This window comes from Streptopelia decaocto (genome assembly GCF_964273445.1).
Source record: "Streptopelia decaocto genome assembly, chromosome: 1".
Taxonomy (NCBI): Eukaryota; Metazoa; Chordata; class Aves; order Columbiformes; family Columbidae; genus Streptopelia; species Streptopelia decaocto.
Genome location: NC_138663.1, coordinates 124,523,662 through 124,542,188, shown reverse-complemented (window position 1 = coordinate 124,542,188; position 18,527 = coordinate 124,523,662). Strand labels below are relative to the sequence as shown.

General features: G+C 39.9%; 1 protein-coding gene across 2 annotated transcripts in view; it reads right to left on the bottom strand.

The window, feature by feature from the left end:
- APP (amyloid beta precursor protein) overlaps window positions 1-18,527 on the bottom strand; it is a 219,281-nt gene that overhangs the window by 130,293 nt on the left and 70,461 nt on the right. For both annotated transcript variants that reach the window (XM_082043208.1, XM_082043207.1), the window contains exon 3: window positions 18,149-18,278. In XM_082043208.1, the coding sequence (XP_081899334.1) occupies window positions 18,149-18,278 (130 nt within the window). The remainder of the gene's footprint in view (window positions 1-18,148; window positions 18,279-18,527) is intronic.

Here is an 18,527-nt window from a genome sequence, read left to right as displayed (position 1 = left end):
TCTGAAGTGGAAACAGCATACAATAAGATGTAATTGGATTAATTAATTCATGAATATCCTATGTATTCGTACTAGTGACTTCCTAAAGACACCAATCAAATGTTAAGATGGCACAAAGACAGGATGCTTCAAAACAATTCAGCACACCTGGGACCAGTAATCCCACCAAGCTATACATTGTTATATGATGAGATTATTTCTCATGGGTCATTCTTATTATAGTAATTGGGGTAAAGCATCTGGCATTAGGCATAAGGGTAGAGAAAGCTCCACTAGTCCACTGATGTCTAGAGGGAGTAACGATCATACGCCTATAGATTGGTTGCAAGAATGAAAATGGTACAGACACCTTTAAGGCTTGGCCATCAAAAACCATTTCAAACGCCAGGATTCAAATGAGGAATATACTACCTGTTAAACAATGAAACGTTTACTCCAGGAAGATTTTGGGGTTTTTCCTCTCCTAAACAACTTCATACTGCATTTTTCCTTATAAAAAAATGAATTCTTTTTACTTCAGCAGTAATTTAATTCATTTGTTGCTCTCTCTCTTCTGGCATTGAACAGAAATCACTATGCAATCAAGTGCAGGCAGTAATTGTTTCTGCAATACCATCCTGTGCAAAGGCTCTGATGAGTGAATAAATAACTCCATAAGCAGCAGCTGAAGATCAACTTTGCAGAAATACCTTGCTGATTACTAACAACCTAAGCAATCACTTGCCATAACATCACTGAGCCCTGAATATTCTATCTGCCAAGATCAAACTTCCACTCCAATTGTTACCGCCTGTGGGCAAAGGACTTCACTGTATTAACAGCAATGTGGGAAAATAAGAAACTACTTTCATGCCCCGCAAAGTTAACAGGTAACCAGATTAACAATCATGTGACAAAATGTGATTTTGCTCTGCACAAAGCAGAGCCGTAACTCATCTTGCAGAAAGGATGGCAGCATGGTCTGGCAGCTCAGCTACAAGGCAGCTGGGACAGGACAGCTTGGGAGAAAGAGAAGAGCTGACCCGGGCACGGTAACTCAAGGAAGCTAAAAGATACGCTGTCAGGTAGGCTAAATGCAACATCACATTCTGCACCCAGTGAGCATCACTTTTTAGAAATAAAACACTAATTATAAGCAACAGACAACTGATAAAAGCTCTCATTTCTTCAGGTAAGGACAGTTCTGAAAGGCTAGTAACCCATTAAGTATCAGGGCAACAGTGAACTCCCTGGAACTTCTGTACAGCTATCATACACTGGTTCTTCTAATAAAGTCTTCATGGTCAGAAGCTTCAAGTTGTTTGACTTATAAACCAGATTGCGACGCAAGGTTCAAAGCAAAACCGGACTGATTTACCTATCTTTGAGACATCATAGAGTCTGGGGGAGGTTCCCGATGTCTGAAGAAAGGCAGAAGCTGCAATCACATTGCAAGAAAGATATTTCAAAAAGCAAATGTAATTTCTGGCTTCTAACATGAAACAGACTGACAACAGAGAGGGTACAGGATCCTGCCCACCAAGATACAACAGGATGTAAAAGTAATGACTGCTACTAATGATGGGGCCAAGTTGCTCTAATTAAGTAAAAGGCAAAAGCTCTGTATTGTCACTCACCTCCCCATGAGAGCACTGAATGACCCAGAAGTCAGTGTAGTTTTTGTCTACCAAAGCCCTACTTTAAAACAAAATCATTCCTCTCTAGTTCTCATTGCAAGAATTAAACTCAGTGAACACAGCAGTAGTTGTTATACAAAGAGCTGGTAGAAAATGGTCATATTTTACCAAGTAATTAATTCCAACTTGCTTTATTTATTTTCTCTTCCTCATACATGAGCCATTGTGAACAGAAACCAAGTCAGGATTAACATGCAAGATCATGTTCTATTGAGAACAGTATGTTACATGCAAATATTGACGGCAATATGATAAAATAATATTTGCTATTTACATAGACTTTATGATCAGAAACACTGTCTACTGTCTAAGTCTAATCCACAGTATCAGAATGAGGATTTCTTATTCAAATAGCCTGTATCACATCACCAGATAAAAAAATTGAGAGAGTAAATGGATTTCAGAGCAGGATGAGCAACAGTAAGCAAGACATTAAACTCAACAAGAACAGTAAATATATCATATTGTAGGCCTACAGCAAGGATGACAAATTAGATTGAATAAATCAAGACCAACCACTGGGATGGAATGTTTTGTAATGCATCTGAAAGGTCTATAAAAGCTTATTTTTGAAAATTAGATTATTTGCAGATTTTTGCCCCCAGTCAAAAGCATCTAACTGAACCACTACTGAAAAAAATTTAAGGGCAAAGCATCTGTCCCAAGTGTGTAAAACAATACAAGTATGATATTAAATAAATCACAGTCAGTATATTATATATTTTTATCTACATATTTGACAACATGTATATGAATATATAAGCTGCAACACATCTTACAAGCTTCAACACAGAGAGAACTAGGAGTAAGCTGATTGAAGTGTTTCATGGGCTGTGTTCTAGGGAACCTAAATTATATTAGGATGGAGTTACACACGACAGCAGGATGGAAACAACTTTAAAGGGCAGGTTAGTAATCAGTGAGCAACAAAAATTTTCAAAGCAGCAGATGAAAATCGATGTTACTCTGTGCAGCACCTCTAATGTCAGCAGTAAGGCAGTATTCCTGATAGCTCACTACCAGTTTTGGTAACTAAAAATGGAGAATATACACAGAAGAGTGCACCAGCACAATGACTGCTGGTGGTGCTGCCCTTTCCCACCCTTAGTGCCTCTGCTCCAGTTGCCCAGGAAGCTGATCCCATCCCTCAGTGCTCCTCTCAAAGTCCACCAGATGGGACACCTTGTCAATAAACTCATAATGTACTCAAGGCAGGGCTGACCAAACCGGACAGCAAGTAACTCCTTCCTTGCTTGCTTGCTTGCTTTTGAACTCAAATCAGAAACAAGAAAAATTTCACCTAATTAGGACTTAATTATTCAGATAAGACTTTTGTACAGACTGTCATGGTCAAAACCTCTTTTTCTTGGATAAATTGCTTGGACTCTGTTGTCTAGCCAAGGCTGCAGACCACGGCTGCCTCATATGGGCAAGAGGTTCAAGGTGGGCCCCATTCAGAGGTTCTGCTGGGGCAGGGAAGGTGCTCAAGAACTTCACGCAGCATGGCCGTTCTTGCTCAGAGATCAAAACCTGCCATGTCAGGTAAGAGGGTCAACTGAGCTGACATCCCAATCCAACAGAACCAGCACTTGGCTGCAAGCTGTACTTCAAAAAAAAAAGAATCAGTTTTGCCAGATGAGAGGCAATGTCAATGAGTTCTTTAGCAGGTTTTCCCCAAAGGTGCTGTTTTACCCCATTTCATCCCAGCTACAGTTGTCATACGATAAACAGAAATATTGAGAAAATAACTGGAAGTTCTACTTAAAAAAAAGGGTACTTCTAGGCATCAGTGTCCCAAGAAGGTATTGTCTCCTGATAACCAACTTCAAAGAGGGCTTGAATGCTTGGGCATGAGTTAGGTCACATCTCCTGGTGTAGCACACAGCCCAAAACACAGCAAAGACACCGTTCACGCTTTGTCCTCTGGACAGGCAGTTGACAGAAGCAGCATTTTTGAGCAATGAGCAACCTCAGAGACACCTTGCAAGACATGTTGCTGGAAGACGGGAGGGTGACAAAGGGAAAGAGGTGGCACCTCAAAGCCCTTGGGAGGCTCAGAAAAACATCCCCTCCACTTCTTCAATGCTCTTACTGGCCTCAGCAGAGCACATGCTCTTTTAGAGTACATTTTCCTTAAGAGCTTTGCCTCTGATAATGCACAAAAACCTGCTGTAAATGGATTCTGTTGTAACAGACCAGATAACAGTAATTGTACACAGCCAACTGCTCATACATAATAAAAATGGTATTAAAGTTTAACCTGAAATTACACCTTAAATTTTTATTAGAATTTAAAAGTTCCTCTTGAAACACCTTGACACAGGAGACATTTTGTAAATTATGAAGGCAGTTACATAACTGAAAATTGAAATAAAACTTCACAGCTGCCTATCATTTTAGAGAGTTTAGCAAAAAGGAAACGTATAAGACTTCAGTATTACTTCTTCATGATATAGCAAATTACCTTGAGGGATCATTGTTAGTTAATAAAGAAGAGCAAATTAAGTACTATGAAGGTTCTGGGTAAGCTACAGAAAAGAAAAATATATATATTAAGATTCAATCAAGTTTTAATCTGAAATCTTGTTTCCCACACTAATTGAGAACAAAGTAACATATGAAAATGTTTATGATTCACAGAATGAAGCAAAAGAGCACGTGGAAAGGAAGTTCACACTGTAACTAGTCTGAAGTTTGACTTTTTTTTTTCCTCCAAAATCTGAAACAGGAAAAGAAACATGATTGATTTATCACTTCAGTGCTCTACACAATAATATAACGATGACTGTGATTTACACATGGTATGTTTTCTATTTTCAAAGCCAACCTAATATTTAAGGGTATAAAACCCAAGATGACAAGCAAAAAATACACTGGACAGCCAAATATTTCATGGGCTATCGAGCATGGGAGGTAGCATTTTCAAAAAGTAGTGAATGCTGTAAATGTTGTTTCTCTCAAAAGACGGTGTCTCCATGTTCTCCCCCTCCTCCGCCTGGCCTCCTGCCAGCACTCCGCACCTGTGACCATGCCATCAGTAAGACCAAAGACAGGGGGTTTTAAACACCCCTTACCAAATAGCAATTTTGGGATTATTTATTTAGTCAGCTTGGCCCACTTTTCACCAAAACTGTTCGCCAGCTGATCTTTGCTGAACTGAAGATGAGCTCAAGGGGAAGACTGGAGGACAGGCAGCAGAAAGATGGATCCAGATTCAACAACATCTGAATGCGTCTTTCAGCTCCGGTCCAGCAAAGCATTCATAGATGGTTATTGGTCTCTCTGTGGCAGTGTCAGCACCATCGGATGGAAACCCTTCCCAGAAGACTTCAATTTCTTCTCAGACTAAAGAAAAAATATGTAATTCAATCCAAGCTTAGCCAGTTTATGAAATGGATGTAACACAAATTGGCTGGTACACAAGGAGCAAAATTTGAGATCAATTACAGAACTTACAAGGGATTTCATGGTAAGAAGGAAATATTCCTGAAAGCTGTTGCCCAAACAGAAAACTATGCATACAAAAAAGTCCATGGTATGCAAATAGGTTTGCCTATCACATACTCAGTACAGAATAAATAAAAGAATCCCAGAAAACAGGTAAAAGGAAACAGTTCCTGCTGTGGGCTCATGTGTATGCTATTGATCATTTCTCATTTGAACTATAAGGTGAAATGTGGGCTTTTCAGTCATAGGGCAGGATGCTCCTGTGTTAAGTAACGTAAAAACAGTAAGGCAGCCCTTTTCCCAAAGGGTTTGTAATCTCTGTTGGGTGGACTGATTCCAAACAGCTGTAGTCACAGGGAGCTGATCGTAAATAATCAATAATCTTGTAACAGATTAAGAATAGTCATAAGGGAAAGACAATGACTTGACAAAATAACAGATACTCAGAAATTGTGTCCTAGGTTAAACTATAATTAAAAGGTATGAAACACATCATATGTAAGACCAGCTCGATGGGTATCAGCTAAGAGAAAAACTAAAATAAAACCCAGTCTCCCTCAAAGCATGGAGGATCAGGCTTCCTCAGGAGCAGACACTGCTTATGTATTCACTTGACTACCTTCTGGGAAAGGAAGCAGAAGCTGATATTACTACAGAGCCAAAATTAATTTTGTTACCAAAATTAACTTTGATACCAAGTTGTTATGATTCAATCTTCTGTTGACCTAGTTGCAATGATCTAATAGAAAAAAAATTGGGTAATTTAAATATTTTATACATCAAGAACTTACTGACAAAGCTACTGGGAGTCAAAGATCAAACATATTAATGCAGGAAGTAAATAACTTCCAATACTCATGATCCTCATTCATCATCCCTAGGTACAAGTTTTTGCTATCTTTCAGTATTTCAAACTGAACAATTAGGAAGCATTTTTAATGGCCAGGTTAAGTACATCAGTTTGAGAACAAAGATACAACTCTTATCTAGCAATTTGGCATTTTTTAGGTAAATACAAAAAAATTCCTGGGTCAAAAACAATAACAAAAATTTAAGAAGATGAAAGGTTATGACTATAATTTTTAAGAATACTCACATGTTCTACTAAAACTGAAGTACTTTGTATTAGCTTCAGGTTCACATGTTTAACTGGAACAATATTGCCCTTTAAGTTCCCTTAGTGATTTTTAAGAAAAATTTCAACAGAATTCTAAACATATTAAAAAACCCTACTGTTATTTCTCAACCTGGAGGTCAGTAAGAAAGTTCCAAATGTTTGAATAAAGTTTAAATCCACAGCAAAAGCAAAATGCAGGACTAATCATGCATTCACTAATACATATGAAACCACTCATGAGGAAAGACCATACTGTAATCAGTAAATCAGCAGCAATTCTTCAAGCTAATGAAGTATTAAAGGCATTAGCTTTATTTTCGTTAACAAGCAGGTTGTGGGCATTATAAGTATTATGCTGGTATGATCTATGCACAAATAGATCAAGTCTAGGAAGTTTAAAACCAAACTGGCCATGCATAACCGCTCTGCAGAAGCAGTTTTTTTGCTTCTGTCACTTTGCAACTCCCCCACACTTGCATGTTTCTTCATTTTTAACCCTACAAAGGCACAAGTAGAAAAGAGTACAGTCCCTTTGAAACAAAATTAATGCAAATCTTCTCATGGAGAATAAATAAAGAAATGCAAGCACAGGATTAAAAAAACACACAGACAATCCCATCAGGTGCTTGCTTCGGTAAGCGAATGCCAGTGCATTCCTACCCCTGGGTTCTGTAGCTGTTCTTCCTTTAGCCTCCTGTAACAACAGGGATGAGTAAACTACAGAAACCCATGACATCCCCTATGCTAACAAGCCAGACAAGACTGGCGGGGTGGGGGGAAGCAAAAGCTTGCTCAAAGGGGACAGAGTGACTACCCAGCAGCAGCCCCCTGGCTTCATGGGGCCAAGCTGGTGGCTCCTTGGACCACCCACCCCCATCCTGACCACTCACCCCCCACCTGACCTCTGTGCAGCCTTCCCAGCAGTCTTCTCACACACAGTCAAAATGGTTCCTTAAAAAAATACACTACTGTTTCACTGATTTTGGAAGAGGGGTCAGATTAAGGGCTGCTAAAAAAAGAAAAAAACAAAACACCAAAAAAAAACCCCCAAAAAACAACAAAACAACAGCAAAACACCAACAAAACATCAAAGGCAACCGCATGAGAAAGCTCTTGGGTTTCTGTTGCCACTGGTTCCATGATAAGCATACTAAAAGCAGCCTGCTTTTCCCATTTCAAAGAGAACCTAGTCTACATGCACTCATCAAAACCTGCATTTCTAGATGGTTAATGGATGCTTTGTTCTTATGATTCGCATATAACCATTCTCAAATATAACCATTCTCAATTTATATTTCCCACTGCAGAAGATTTCTGCAAAAAAACAAACCCCCACCTTTGAAGACAAATTATCTGCTGTTACACAGTAGTTTTTAGCATCCTCCACAAGTATAAGCTTTCATGTGAAAGAGGAAGGAACCCAAAGGGAATTTCTGCTCGCATGATAAAGATGCCTGTGCTTGTGGGTAAGGGACTGGAAGTATTCAAATGTGTTTGACCTCCAAATGTCAGCATGTTCATCTAGCAAAGATTTTGGAAGTTTACACAGGTATGAAGTGCTATAACTCTTTCCATAGGGACACAGTCTGAGCACAGACATCAGCCATCAGTCTGGTGGGAAGATGCATGGTGCCATCCCAACACTGCTCTGTGGACACAGACCTTGAATCCCAGCTTGTCATGTCACTGAACACTCTCGGGTCCAAGCCTGGTCGACACAAGGCCGTACCTCTCCTTCATCCCTGGGCTGTTGGCAACAAGGTCTGAGGAATGAACTTGTTCTAGACCCGAGCTTCCAGCACAGGCCCGTAATACTGCCGTGCCTCCCCTTGCCAGTTATGGACAATTTATCCTTTGAGGGCAGACAAATGCTGAGGTACTGTGCTGTCACATCCTAAGTGCTGGCTTTATCAGTCCTCACTGCCTGAAGGGCAACGTGCCCTAAATGAGAAATACTGCACTGAAAATTAGCCAAGTTATTTCCCACACTTACTGAAAGTCATTTTGCAAACACTTTTCCAAGGTTACAGATGAGCCTTCTGACACAAATCTTCCCCAAAAGCCGGACTATCCGCTAAGGATGGTAACATAAGAGCAAATTTATGAACACATGTCTGAAGTCAATTAATGAAGGACAAAACACACAGAAAACCACTTAATTCATTAAACACAGGGATTTTTGCCTGCATGAACTAAAAAGTTAAATATGGAGATTAATTCATACCACCACTGACAACAAAAAACAAATACATATCGTGTTGGCTATATTACACATGTATTTTCTATTTTATTGCTATGGTTGACAAATTAAGAACTATTTTACTGTGCTATTTTAAAAAACCCAGTATTTTTTATGAAAAGTAACTCCGATATCTTGGTGAAAGTGTTGCGGCACAAAAAAATACCAAATCTACAAACCACTTAAGAACTTAAATTCAAAGCAATAGAGCTTAAATGCAAGGCCAACTCTAAATTGCACGGGCACAATAATACTGTGAAAATAATAATAAAAAAAAAATAACATGGACATAACATACAACTCCAAGTGCACAATAACAGCTTTTGTCCAGAGGCTGCTGATCCCCTGGAAGCATTGCTAATTTATGTTTCATGCAATCAGATGTGGTTCAGCTGTTCCCAGGCCCAAAGGGACTACAGAAGCAGTAAAAGACACATTCAACTGTGCCATTTCTTCTGCAAAGGCTGTGTCACACTGCAAGCGCTCACCATCACTCTTTAAATTCTTCAATTTCTACTATATATAATGCTACTTATGAGGACGACCAGAATGGCACACAGTATTCACAGATACAGGTTAAGTCCACAACTGACAAAGTGGTACAGTTATGTCCTGTGTCTTGTTTCCCAGTTCCTTTCCCAATAATCCCTAACACCACTTTTTTTGGCACTAAATAAACTTTGTTTTCAGAGCTATTAATACCCTAGGTCTCAGCTCTGAGAAGTTAGAGACTACTCACAGTATCACCATATACACTAAGATAAGATTAATTCATTTTGTGCTTCTCCCATGTACTCTGCCTTCACTACATCTACTTTGGCCTACCATTTTACCTCCAGTCAATCAACGTCAAAGAGCCATCTGAAATTCTTCATCGTGTGCCTTTATTAATTTTACCCTGAATAACTTAAGTGTCATCATCAAATGGGTCACCTCACAACTTACATTCTTTTTCCAAATCACAAATATTTTGAATGTCACGGGCATAAGAAATGATCCCTTGAGATTCTACTGGTGACCTTTCTCCACCTTGAGGACGGACCATTAATTCCTGCCTTTATCTTTCTTCTTATTTAGCCACATAAGAGTTTTCTATTCCATGGTAGATTAATTTCTTTAATAGCTTCTGGTAATGGACCTTGTTAAACTTCTTTTGAAAAATTGAAGTAGACACACTATCCACTTGCCTACCTACTCCTTTAAAAAAACTGAAAGAGCCTCTTCCTCAATATCATACTCACTGAGAAGTTCCATATTCCTAGGTCTTCAGCACTTAAAAGAGCATCATCACCACCCCCAAACAGGCTTACTGAAATGCATTTCCAGGATCTTCCCTAGCATCTTTCAGAAATGTCCAGTGACTCCCACCACTGACTCTTCCTTTGCAGTTCACAACTGCATCAAATCTGTTGGCAACACTCAACCCTCCCCTGAGACCAGAATGTATTTAGGATGAGATCTTATCCGCTGCTTTCAGTTAGATGATGCATACAATGGATGTATATAATGAACAAGCTATGAAACTCACGCAGTGGTTTAATGCATTACTCACAGGTTGTGTGTGTGTGTGAATGTACACAACTATAAAAGCCAAATATAGGTATATGTTTCATAAAGAATCCTTGTATGTATGTGTACATACACATAAATACACATACATGATTTTTCAAATGCTTTACCATTTGGAGCCCGACTATGAACGGACACTTTTGGTTTTGAAACTTCTTCCCAGCCTTCCAACTACAAACTAGGGATGACACTCCTCACCTCATGATCTCTGTGAAACTAAACCTGTGTCTCCCAAGTGCTCGGGTAAGGTTGGAGAAACTTCTGGGAAGAAAATTCTTTTTTGTCTTCAGGCAGGATTGGAGTGGCAAGCAGCAACTAAGGCTGTGGGAGAAACTTGAGCCACGAGGCCAGAAGAACACACCAAAAATTTTGTTCAGGCATGAGGGGCCACCCCACAACTGCAGCCTCCCTGGTACCGCTTGCACAGCAAGGGTTGAACTATGATCAGAAGGCCGCCTTGGCTTCCCCTGTTCCTAATTTTTGAGCTCTTTTTATCCTCACTAATACTCTTGCAGCACTACTTTTTGTGGTTAAGTCATTTTACATACAGCACCGCAGAAAAAACAGGAACACGCTGCTTTTAATTCCTGACACACTCAGCCTGGACAGAGTTACAAGACACAGAAAACTTAGTCCAGCTAGCATTGGTTACAGAATCATAGAATGCCAGGGATTGGAAGGGACCTCAAAAGATCATCTAGTCCATCTGGTCATTAGAGCAGAAAACAGACTTATCTTTTCAAGCTCCTAAACACAGAAAAACAAAACAAAACAAAACACAGTATTTACTACAATTGCTAATGCTGTCTTTAATAGAAAGCTATGAAGAAGACTTTTACGTGTCACTGACTGCTTCCTGTGAGCTCCACAAGTGTATACAACACCTGGTTCTGGTTTCCTTTGTCCATTGTAAACAGACAAATAAGCCCGTCATTTTCAACGTTTACCTATAAGGAATTCTTTTACTGCTTTATGAGTAAGTAGATCTACAGAGCTGTTACATTCAAGACCTCCAGAAGTTTTTGTGTTTTGACCTGTTCTTTTTCTTGTTAAAACCTCGTTGCAGCTACCAAACAGGTAAAACATGCATACACCCTATAAATGCACAGAAATACAGAAGTTCAGATTTATTTCTTCTGGGCTTATTATACACAAATGTTTTACATTTACTCTTAGTCATACATGAGGGTATGTTCTGATCACCACCAGAATGCTAATTTTGCTTTATCTCTTCACTTCAAGGTTTCCACGCCTTCAGCTAGGATTTGGTTAACCAACAACTGAACTGATGTTTGGCTCGAGTGAGGAGGTGGAATCCTCCAGAAACAGATCTGTGACTGCCTGAGGAAGTTTTCGTGCTACTGGTGGGCGACCTCATTTAGCATTTCTCTGCCCACTCCCCACCTCTTCCTCCAGCTGATGGTATTTGGTTCCCTGAAACATGCCAAAGGCCACTTTAATTTATACTTTTTTTTAAAATACAGTTTATACAGTCCTGCTCTGTGAAGAAAATACTTGGAAAGACAGTTATAAATCACAAGGTAACACAGCTGCTTAGAATTGTAATTAAAAGACAAGTTCATTACTTGTATGAGTGATCAGTAACCCAACTGATGCTTAACAGCCACTTTCTTCTCTATAATCGAAGCTGACCACAACATTCAGGCCAACAGAGTTCAGATATATACAGAAAACCATTTCTGTTCAATGAAGCATGTCAGGGCACACTCTTAATTACACCACTGACAGAAGCACTTTTAAGAACGCACTGGATGAACCGAGGCCCTAAAAGCTTGCTGGAATTGGCTCAGCTGCAAGGACACAGACAGGAGAGAGCTCTGACCGCTGGCACAGCGCCCGAGAGCTGCCCTGAGCAGCACGGCACGGCTCTGGGCCTGGGCTGGACCTGGCTGGGGAGCTCTGGCCAAGACTTTGCTGCAGTGGAAAGAAGCCAGTGTATTAGGGCACCTCATTATCCCTGCAGCGCTTGCAGTTTCACAAAAAAATGGGCCTAGTCTGTGCAGGCAGGGCTTTCTCATCCAGCCGCCAGCACTATACCTGAAATACCCCTAGTAGGTAGGAATATTGTCTGTGAGGGAGAAAAGGAGAAAGATGAAGTATTTCTCCCAAAGAACAGTTGTGCCTTTCAGTGCGCCTGGGATTTCTCTACCCATAGTCTCCTCACTAAGCAATTCAGATTGTCAGTCTTTATGGAGATCCTCTCCTTCCTGTCAGCTAGTGCTGTCAGAAAAACTAGACATGATGTAGTCGTGTAGGCTGAAACTAAGTGCATTTTTATATTTTAGGAAAAGAGTGTGGCATGAGGCTTGTCTGCATCACTCACGTGGCTGAGTGGAGGCTGAGGCAAGCTGGAGGTGGATAGCTAAACTAGCAGGGACAGGAAAACTCTGAGATAATTATTTCTTGTCATTCTGTTGATTAGGCACCACATGGAGAAGCCAGCAGAAAGCGCTTCCAAGGTATCTAGAAGAGAAGCTTTGCCACTGCAGACAGAAATAGGTGCTCTAGACAGGGAGCTGAAGAGGAAAAAAAAAAATACTGCCACATAGCAGAAGTAAAAGGAGTTTAATAGGCTTTTGTGAAAAAAAATCCCACAGTTAGAATTGCAAGTAAACTACCAGATGAACCAAGAGAACTGACAATTACATGTATCTCTATTTAAATGATTCGATGCATGCATAACCTTGGTGTTTTCTTTGGTATAATTTGTTAGGCATGAATATCAAAACTTGAGTATGCCTTTTCTTCTGACATCAACAAGTGGTTAACTTTATGAGCTGTTAAGAGTAATAAAGCATGACAAGTTAATAAATATTTTACAAGATTTTTTTTGTTAAAACCAGAGACAGAAGCCAGCTTTTCACTGCATAACCAAACAGTAAAATATACTTGTCATATAAACTAATCCACTTGTTTATGAACAAATGATTGCAAGTAATCCCATTTTGATTGACAGAGGCTACATACATAATGATTTTCCACTACATCTGGATCCTTCAAACACTGTCTGAATACAGTGTTCAGCAGCACAATGATAAGTAATAAAACGGAGTCACGTGTGAGCCAGCAAGTACTTTACACATCTCAGTTAATCAGTGCCCTGATGATTCCCCTTTACCCCATCTCACAGTTGTTTGACCGCCATGCCCACAGACTGATCCATGAACATCTGTGTTATTTAGCTTCTCCCTCTCCAGGGCTACTGTGCACAACGAGCAGCTAGGCTGGGGGATATTTCACTAACAGTAAATGAAATGTATGGCTATACTTTTCTGAATAAATGACGTTTATCCAAGGTATTCAAAGAATCAAGACACTGGGACAAGGATGCCCACTCCCACCAACAGATGTGAACACAGAGTGAGCTACCTAATTTCAGAGCCCACGCTGCACAAATTTGCCAGCTTTTTTTCCCTCAGGAAGGAGAGAGGAGAGAGCAAATCAGAACTGCTCATGGCCCAGGCTGCCCAACACAGGCAGAAGTCCTGCCCTCCAGCTGCAGTCAGTGGCCGACCTCACTCCAACGTTAACACTGCCAGGTTATTCTTCAAGAACAGTTTCCATAAAACGAAGTGGAAATCATGGGCTTCTTGGCACATCTTGATGAAACCCTGTGGCATGTCCCCACATCAAGCTTAGTCACCATTTTGGAGGGCTGCTTCTTAAAAGTACCCACTTTTTGTGTGCTGTAGGTGCAAGTACACCAGCACACAGAACCTGCATTGCGCCAAGGAAGCGCTGTGGATCCACGCTCTTCTACAGTGCATCTCACAGCTCGTCGTCTTTGCCCGAGCACCAAAACACATTCATGGCTCCATGTCAAGCAGCACACTCCTCAAATACTATAATTCAATCCTTTAATATTTCTATTACTTAAAAACTCTCCTTAAACCCCAGACTTTTTTTGCCCTTGAAGATGGCAGTCGAACACCATCATTCAAGAGACCTAAATATCCACTTCTATTCCTATGTCTGACATCAGGTGGCTAACAGAGCTTTGAGCCAGAATAAGCACACACTGGAAGAGGTCATTTTCTAAAAGCAGGAAGATAAAAATAAAGATAGTTTTAAGGCAAATGCCTTCAGTGTGTTCAGAAAGGTAACTAAAGTTTACTCTTTTTTTTTTCACAGTAAGTGTCCCCTCTTCAACTAACTGAAACTGTACATTAATCCCCTGTGGCCCTGGAGGCATGCAATGAATACATCAGTAAATCAGATTTATTGCATGAGAACATTTTCTCAAAGCCTGCAGTTGTAAGAACATTGCAAAGCCCTGCACACAGGCACAAAATTGTATCTTAAAATTAAATTAAACCAGTAGTGCTTTTCTTCTTTGAGTTCAACTAGAACATTTTTAGGGGGCATATTTATGTGCTCACTGCAAAGACACATGGCTGACTCAAATAAGGGGCTTTCATTTTGCCTTACTTAAATTATTGCTTTCATGTTTTAGTTGCATCTACTTAGGAAAAGAAAGCACGAAGCTGTGTAATCTAATAAAGCTGATCAGCATTACTGAAGCATACTCCTACAAATAGCTGCAGTAACTACTATCATGCACAAGTCTCAAAGAGGAAAAACTAATGGAGCAGCCAAGCACTGTAGCGACATGGTCTCTACACGTCTCAGAAAGCCTCAGTTGAAGACTGAAATGAAATGGACCATGAAGATGCTCCAGCCTGAAAGCAGACACATTTCTGTCACTCAGTGCTTCTCACCTCTGTGGAAAACAAATGTCAAGATGGAAGAAACTACAAGCTGACTCAAGATACTGAAAGTAACTCTCACAGCAAAGTAAAATTTATAATACTCAATCCTACAGTCAGCTGCCCACAGCCATTCTTTTGACATCTTAATTCTTAGCAGAGTCAATGGATTTAATGGTGGTCTACACAGAGGGTCTACTTACACTAAAATTACTGAGAAATGGGCACTGCCAGCGCCTGACTCCTGAAATTACCCACTAGCAGCTACCACCCCAAGGACAGTGGAAGCATACACAGAGCTGACTGGCAAGGTCCAGCTTTAAAAAAAAAAAATCTTTTAACACTGAAGAAGTAATAAGAGAAAAAGGAAAAAAAAAAAAAGAAAAAAGTATTCAGAGACAGATATAGTACCGCTTACAGTGATCATAAATAAAATCAGTATCCCCATACTGAGCTGTCTGCACAGGCTACAAGATTAGTTACCAAAATAAAGGAAAACCAACGTGATATCACATAAGGTTATTTAAAAAGATAATTTTTCATCAAAGTCACGAGACATCGACAGACTGCATTCAACCATCTCCCTGCCTACAAGGCAGAAAGTGTATTCAAGATATTTGACCACAACTTTTAGACTACAAAAAAATCAAATACATTAAAAGGGTAACTGTCCAACAGGAAAAGTAAATGAACAGTCTTTGTTAAAAACCCCAAGCCACACTTTTTTTATTTTTTCTTTCAAGACTTCCTCTCGTGTCAGAGGATCTGTTCATCTTATGACCAGCTTCACCACTATGAAGGCAGCGAGCCAGCAGGAGAGGACACCGTGGGTTGCTGGCAATAGATGAACACCAAGCTACTGGGTACTAAGCAAGCCCAGCTTCCCAGGATGGGCTGTACCCCCAGCCTCACGTGTGGGACAGCGACCTACTTCTCCCACCTTCTCCCTTCATGCAAGAAAGTCCCAACATCAGCCACACAGAACAAGTGGATGGCTACTTAATGAAGAAAGTATAGATAACAGTCACGCTCACTGTTTTTCCTCCAGTCAAAGTAACTGTGTGGCCACTCTTCCCCCAGTAAACTCTTGGCAACGTCAGTATCCAAGGCTTTTGCTTCTATCAGTTTTATTCTATTCAGGGTCAAAAGATGAAGGGTGGCATAGGAGAAGGATGACAAACACATAAAAGCAGGCAGACACAACTGAAAAAGCCTCAATTATAAAGAAATCAGACAAAAAAAATAGAATATGTTAAAATATAAAATAGCAGCTAAGGGCAAAGCATTAATGGGCACGAGGTGCTTAAGTGTCTTTAAAATTTTTGCCTCCAGCAAGCAAAGCCTACCTTGCCACCTAAGACAACAGGCATTCAACTCCTGATAATTTTTCATTCAAGACCACAGTTCTGGAAAGACACCTTAAAAGTTCAAGTCCAGTTCCTCACTCCTGCAGGGAACTGCACAGCCCTGTTCATAAATTTATGAGCTTCCATCTAAATTACTAGTCTTCTTATTCCTTTTGCCAGAAGACTGTTGGAGCTCCTTACTCTTGCAGAAACATCCTTATAATTTCCAGGTTAAATTTATTCATGGCCAATTTATATTCATTTGCTCTTATGATTACATTGTCTTCTATCTTAAATCAGGTTGTGAGTTCTCCAGGGCACTGACCAAATCTACATAAGTACAGATAGTCCTGAGCATAACAGTTCCCTGATTATAATTCATAGCTTTGCTTACAATGACAAGAAATGATAAAAATTAATTTTTATAGTTGCACTAGTCTGATCTTCTTCTGCCACATCTTCAATTAGTGCAAGTGCACTCACATGGAATCTGATCAAATACATCATGATGAAGCTAAGTGAGACTGCAGATCTGTCTCACCTCTAACAAGTTGCTCATCTGGCCCTACAAGTGTATCGACACTATGAGCTGATGTTTTTACCTTAAGCATGAAAAGCTAAAGTAAACACAGCAACAAATGGGTAGAAGAGCATGTGCCTTTTAGCATTCAAAATTTTGGTGGAGGCAACCAACTCAACTCACGTAGAAGCCTGGAAAACACACAAAAAGCAGTAGGTTGCTTCCTGCTGTCAGGATTCATACTAGTAAAGGCAGGTCCTTCCTCCCACCATAAGTCTTGAAATTCGGGTTCTCCTTGAACACTTTTACTCAGAATAAACTAGTTATTCTTACCTGCGGTAGCACCAACAATGATATACTGCAGGTCCAGAAACACCTATTTCATATCCATACAAACATCAGATCTAGAAACTTTACTGAACAATAACATTTCCATGATACTTCTTAGTATAGCTTTTGCATCTCTGCTATGATATTTTGGCACCTTTGACCACAGTGGTAAGCATGTTTGCGAGTTACTCTGCAGTTCTGCCTTTGTTAAGTCATCACACTGCCTGGATGGGCACCAGGCAGGGTGTGCCATGTGTTTTACCTATGGTACACAAATGAACAAAAATTCTAGAAAGATTGCATGTTTTCTGGATTTATTTTGTTATTTATTTCATGGCATAACTGGCCTGAGTTGCTTTCCATACAACATTTTAGCTGCCCTGGCTTAGTAGAAAAGCAAGTTCCAACTCTGAACTCCAGCATTTAAACATGAAACTAGGCAGCCAGTTTATCACAACTCAAATGGCAGGGATAAAGCAATATTTTTAAATAGCTCACAGAAAAACCTCAGGAAAATGTTGTGCCTAGAATGTTAATGAAAACAACACATTAATAAGATTCTGTTTTCTGAGTGCAGACAGACAGCTAACAGAGAAAAGTAAAAGAAAAAAACGAAGGACTGAATCTCCCTTTTAGATTGGTGAATCAATTTGAAGCACTAAGGACACAGGACAGAATAGCAAGCAACTGTTAAAGAAATAAAGTTGCAGGAAGAAACAGGGGACTTTATAAGCTATCCTTTGCTTGCTTTCAATAAAAACAGATTCTCATTGTCTTTCACAGCAAGAGACCAAGTCCTAGATATCCAAAATACAATGGGGGAAAAAAAATATTTATTTAGGGAAAAGATGGATAACTGATAAGCAAAAAACTGTAAACAGCACATACATGTATATCTACATGGGAGAAAAAGAGGGGATAGAACAGATAATGACAGAAATCAGGGAAGTAAGCAAAAGCCTAGTTGCAGTCTTTTGAATACTAATGAAAATAGTATTAGGAAGAGCAGAAGTATTTTCTCTCCAGTTAATGTAGTTCTAAAGGACTGAAAAAGAGGACGAAACCCACCTCACAGAATACAGAGATGTAAAATATACTTAGCTGGATTCTCTCTATTTAATGAAGGGACTGAAAAACCAAAGATCAGGAAAAAACAGACAGAAACTCAGTCACTCACCCAAACACCTGTAGGGAACCACAATATGGGGGTGGCCGTTGCATTGCTTCCATCCCCTCTTGCACCAGTTCTGGATTGTAACTGGCTGGTTGGCTTCGACAACATTGGTGATTTGTAATTCAGGGTAGACCTAGTGTTAAAAGTAAAAAAAGAGATGTCATTGCAAGTAGGCACTCTGGGTCATGCACTACTGTTACATGTTTGTAACGTAGATATCACAATACAATCCTCATTTTCCTATCTTTTCCCTCTGTATTATATTTACTTCACAGTATGAGTATGTGCACTTACCTGGAAAGCTGGTATGTTTGTTCATCAGTAAAAACATGTGGTTGCCCATTCAGAAAATGCTGGTGGTAACAGCTAGCTGTCAAAATGT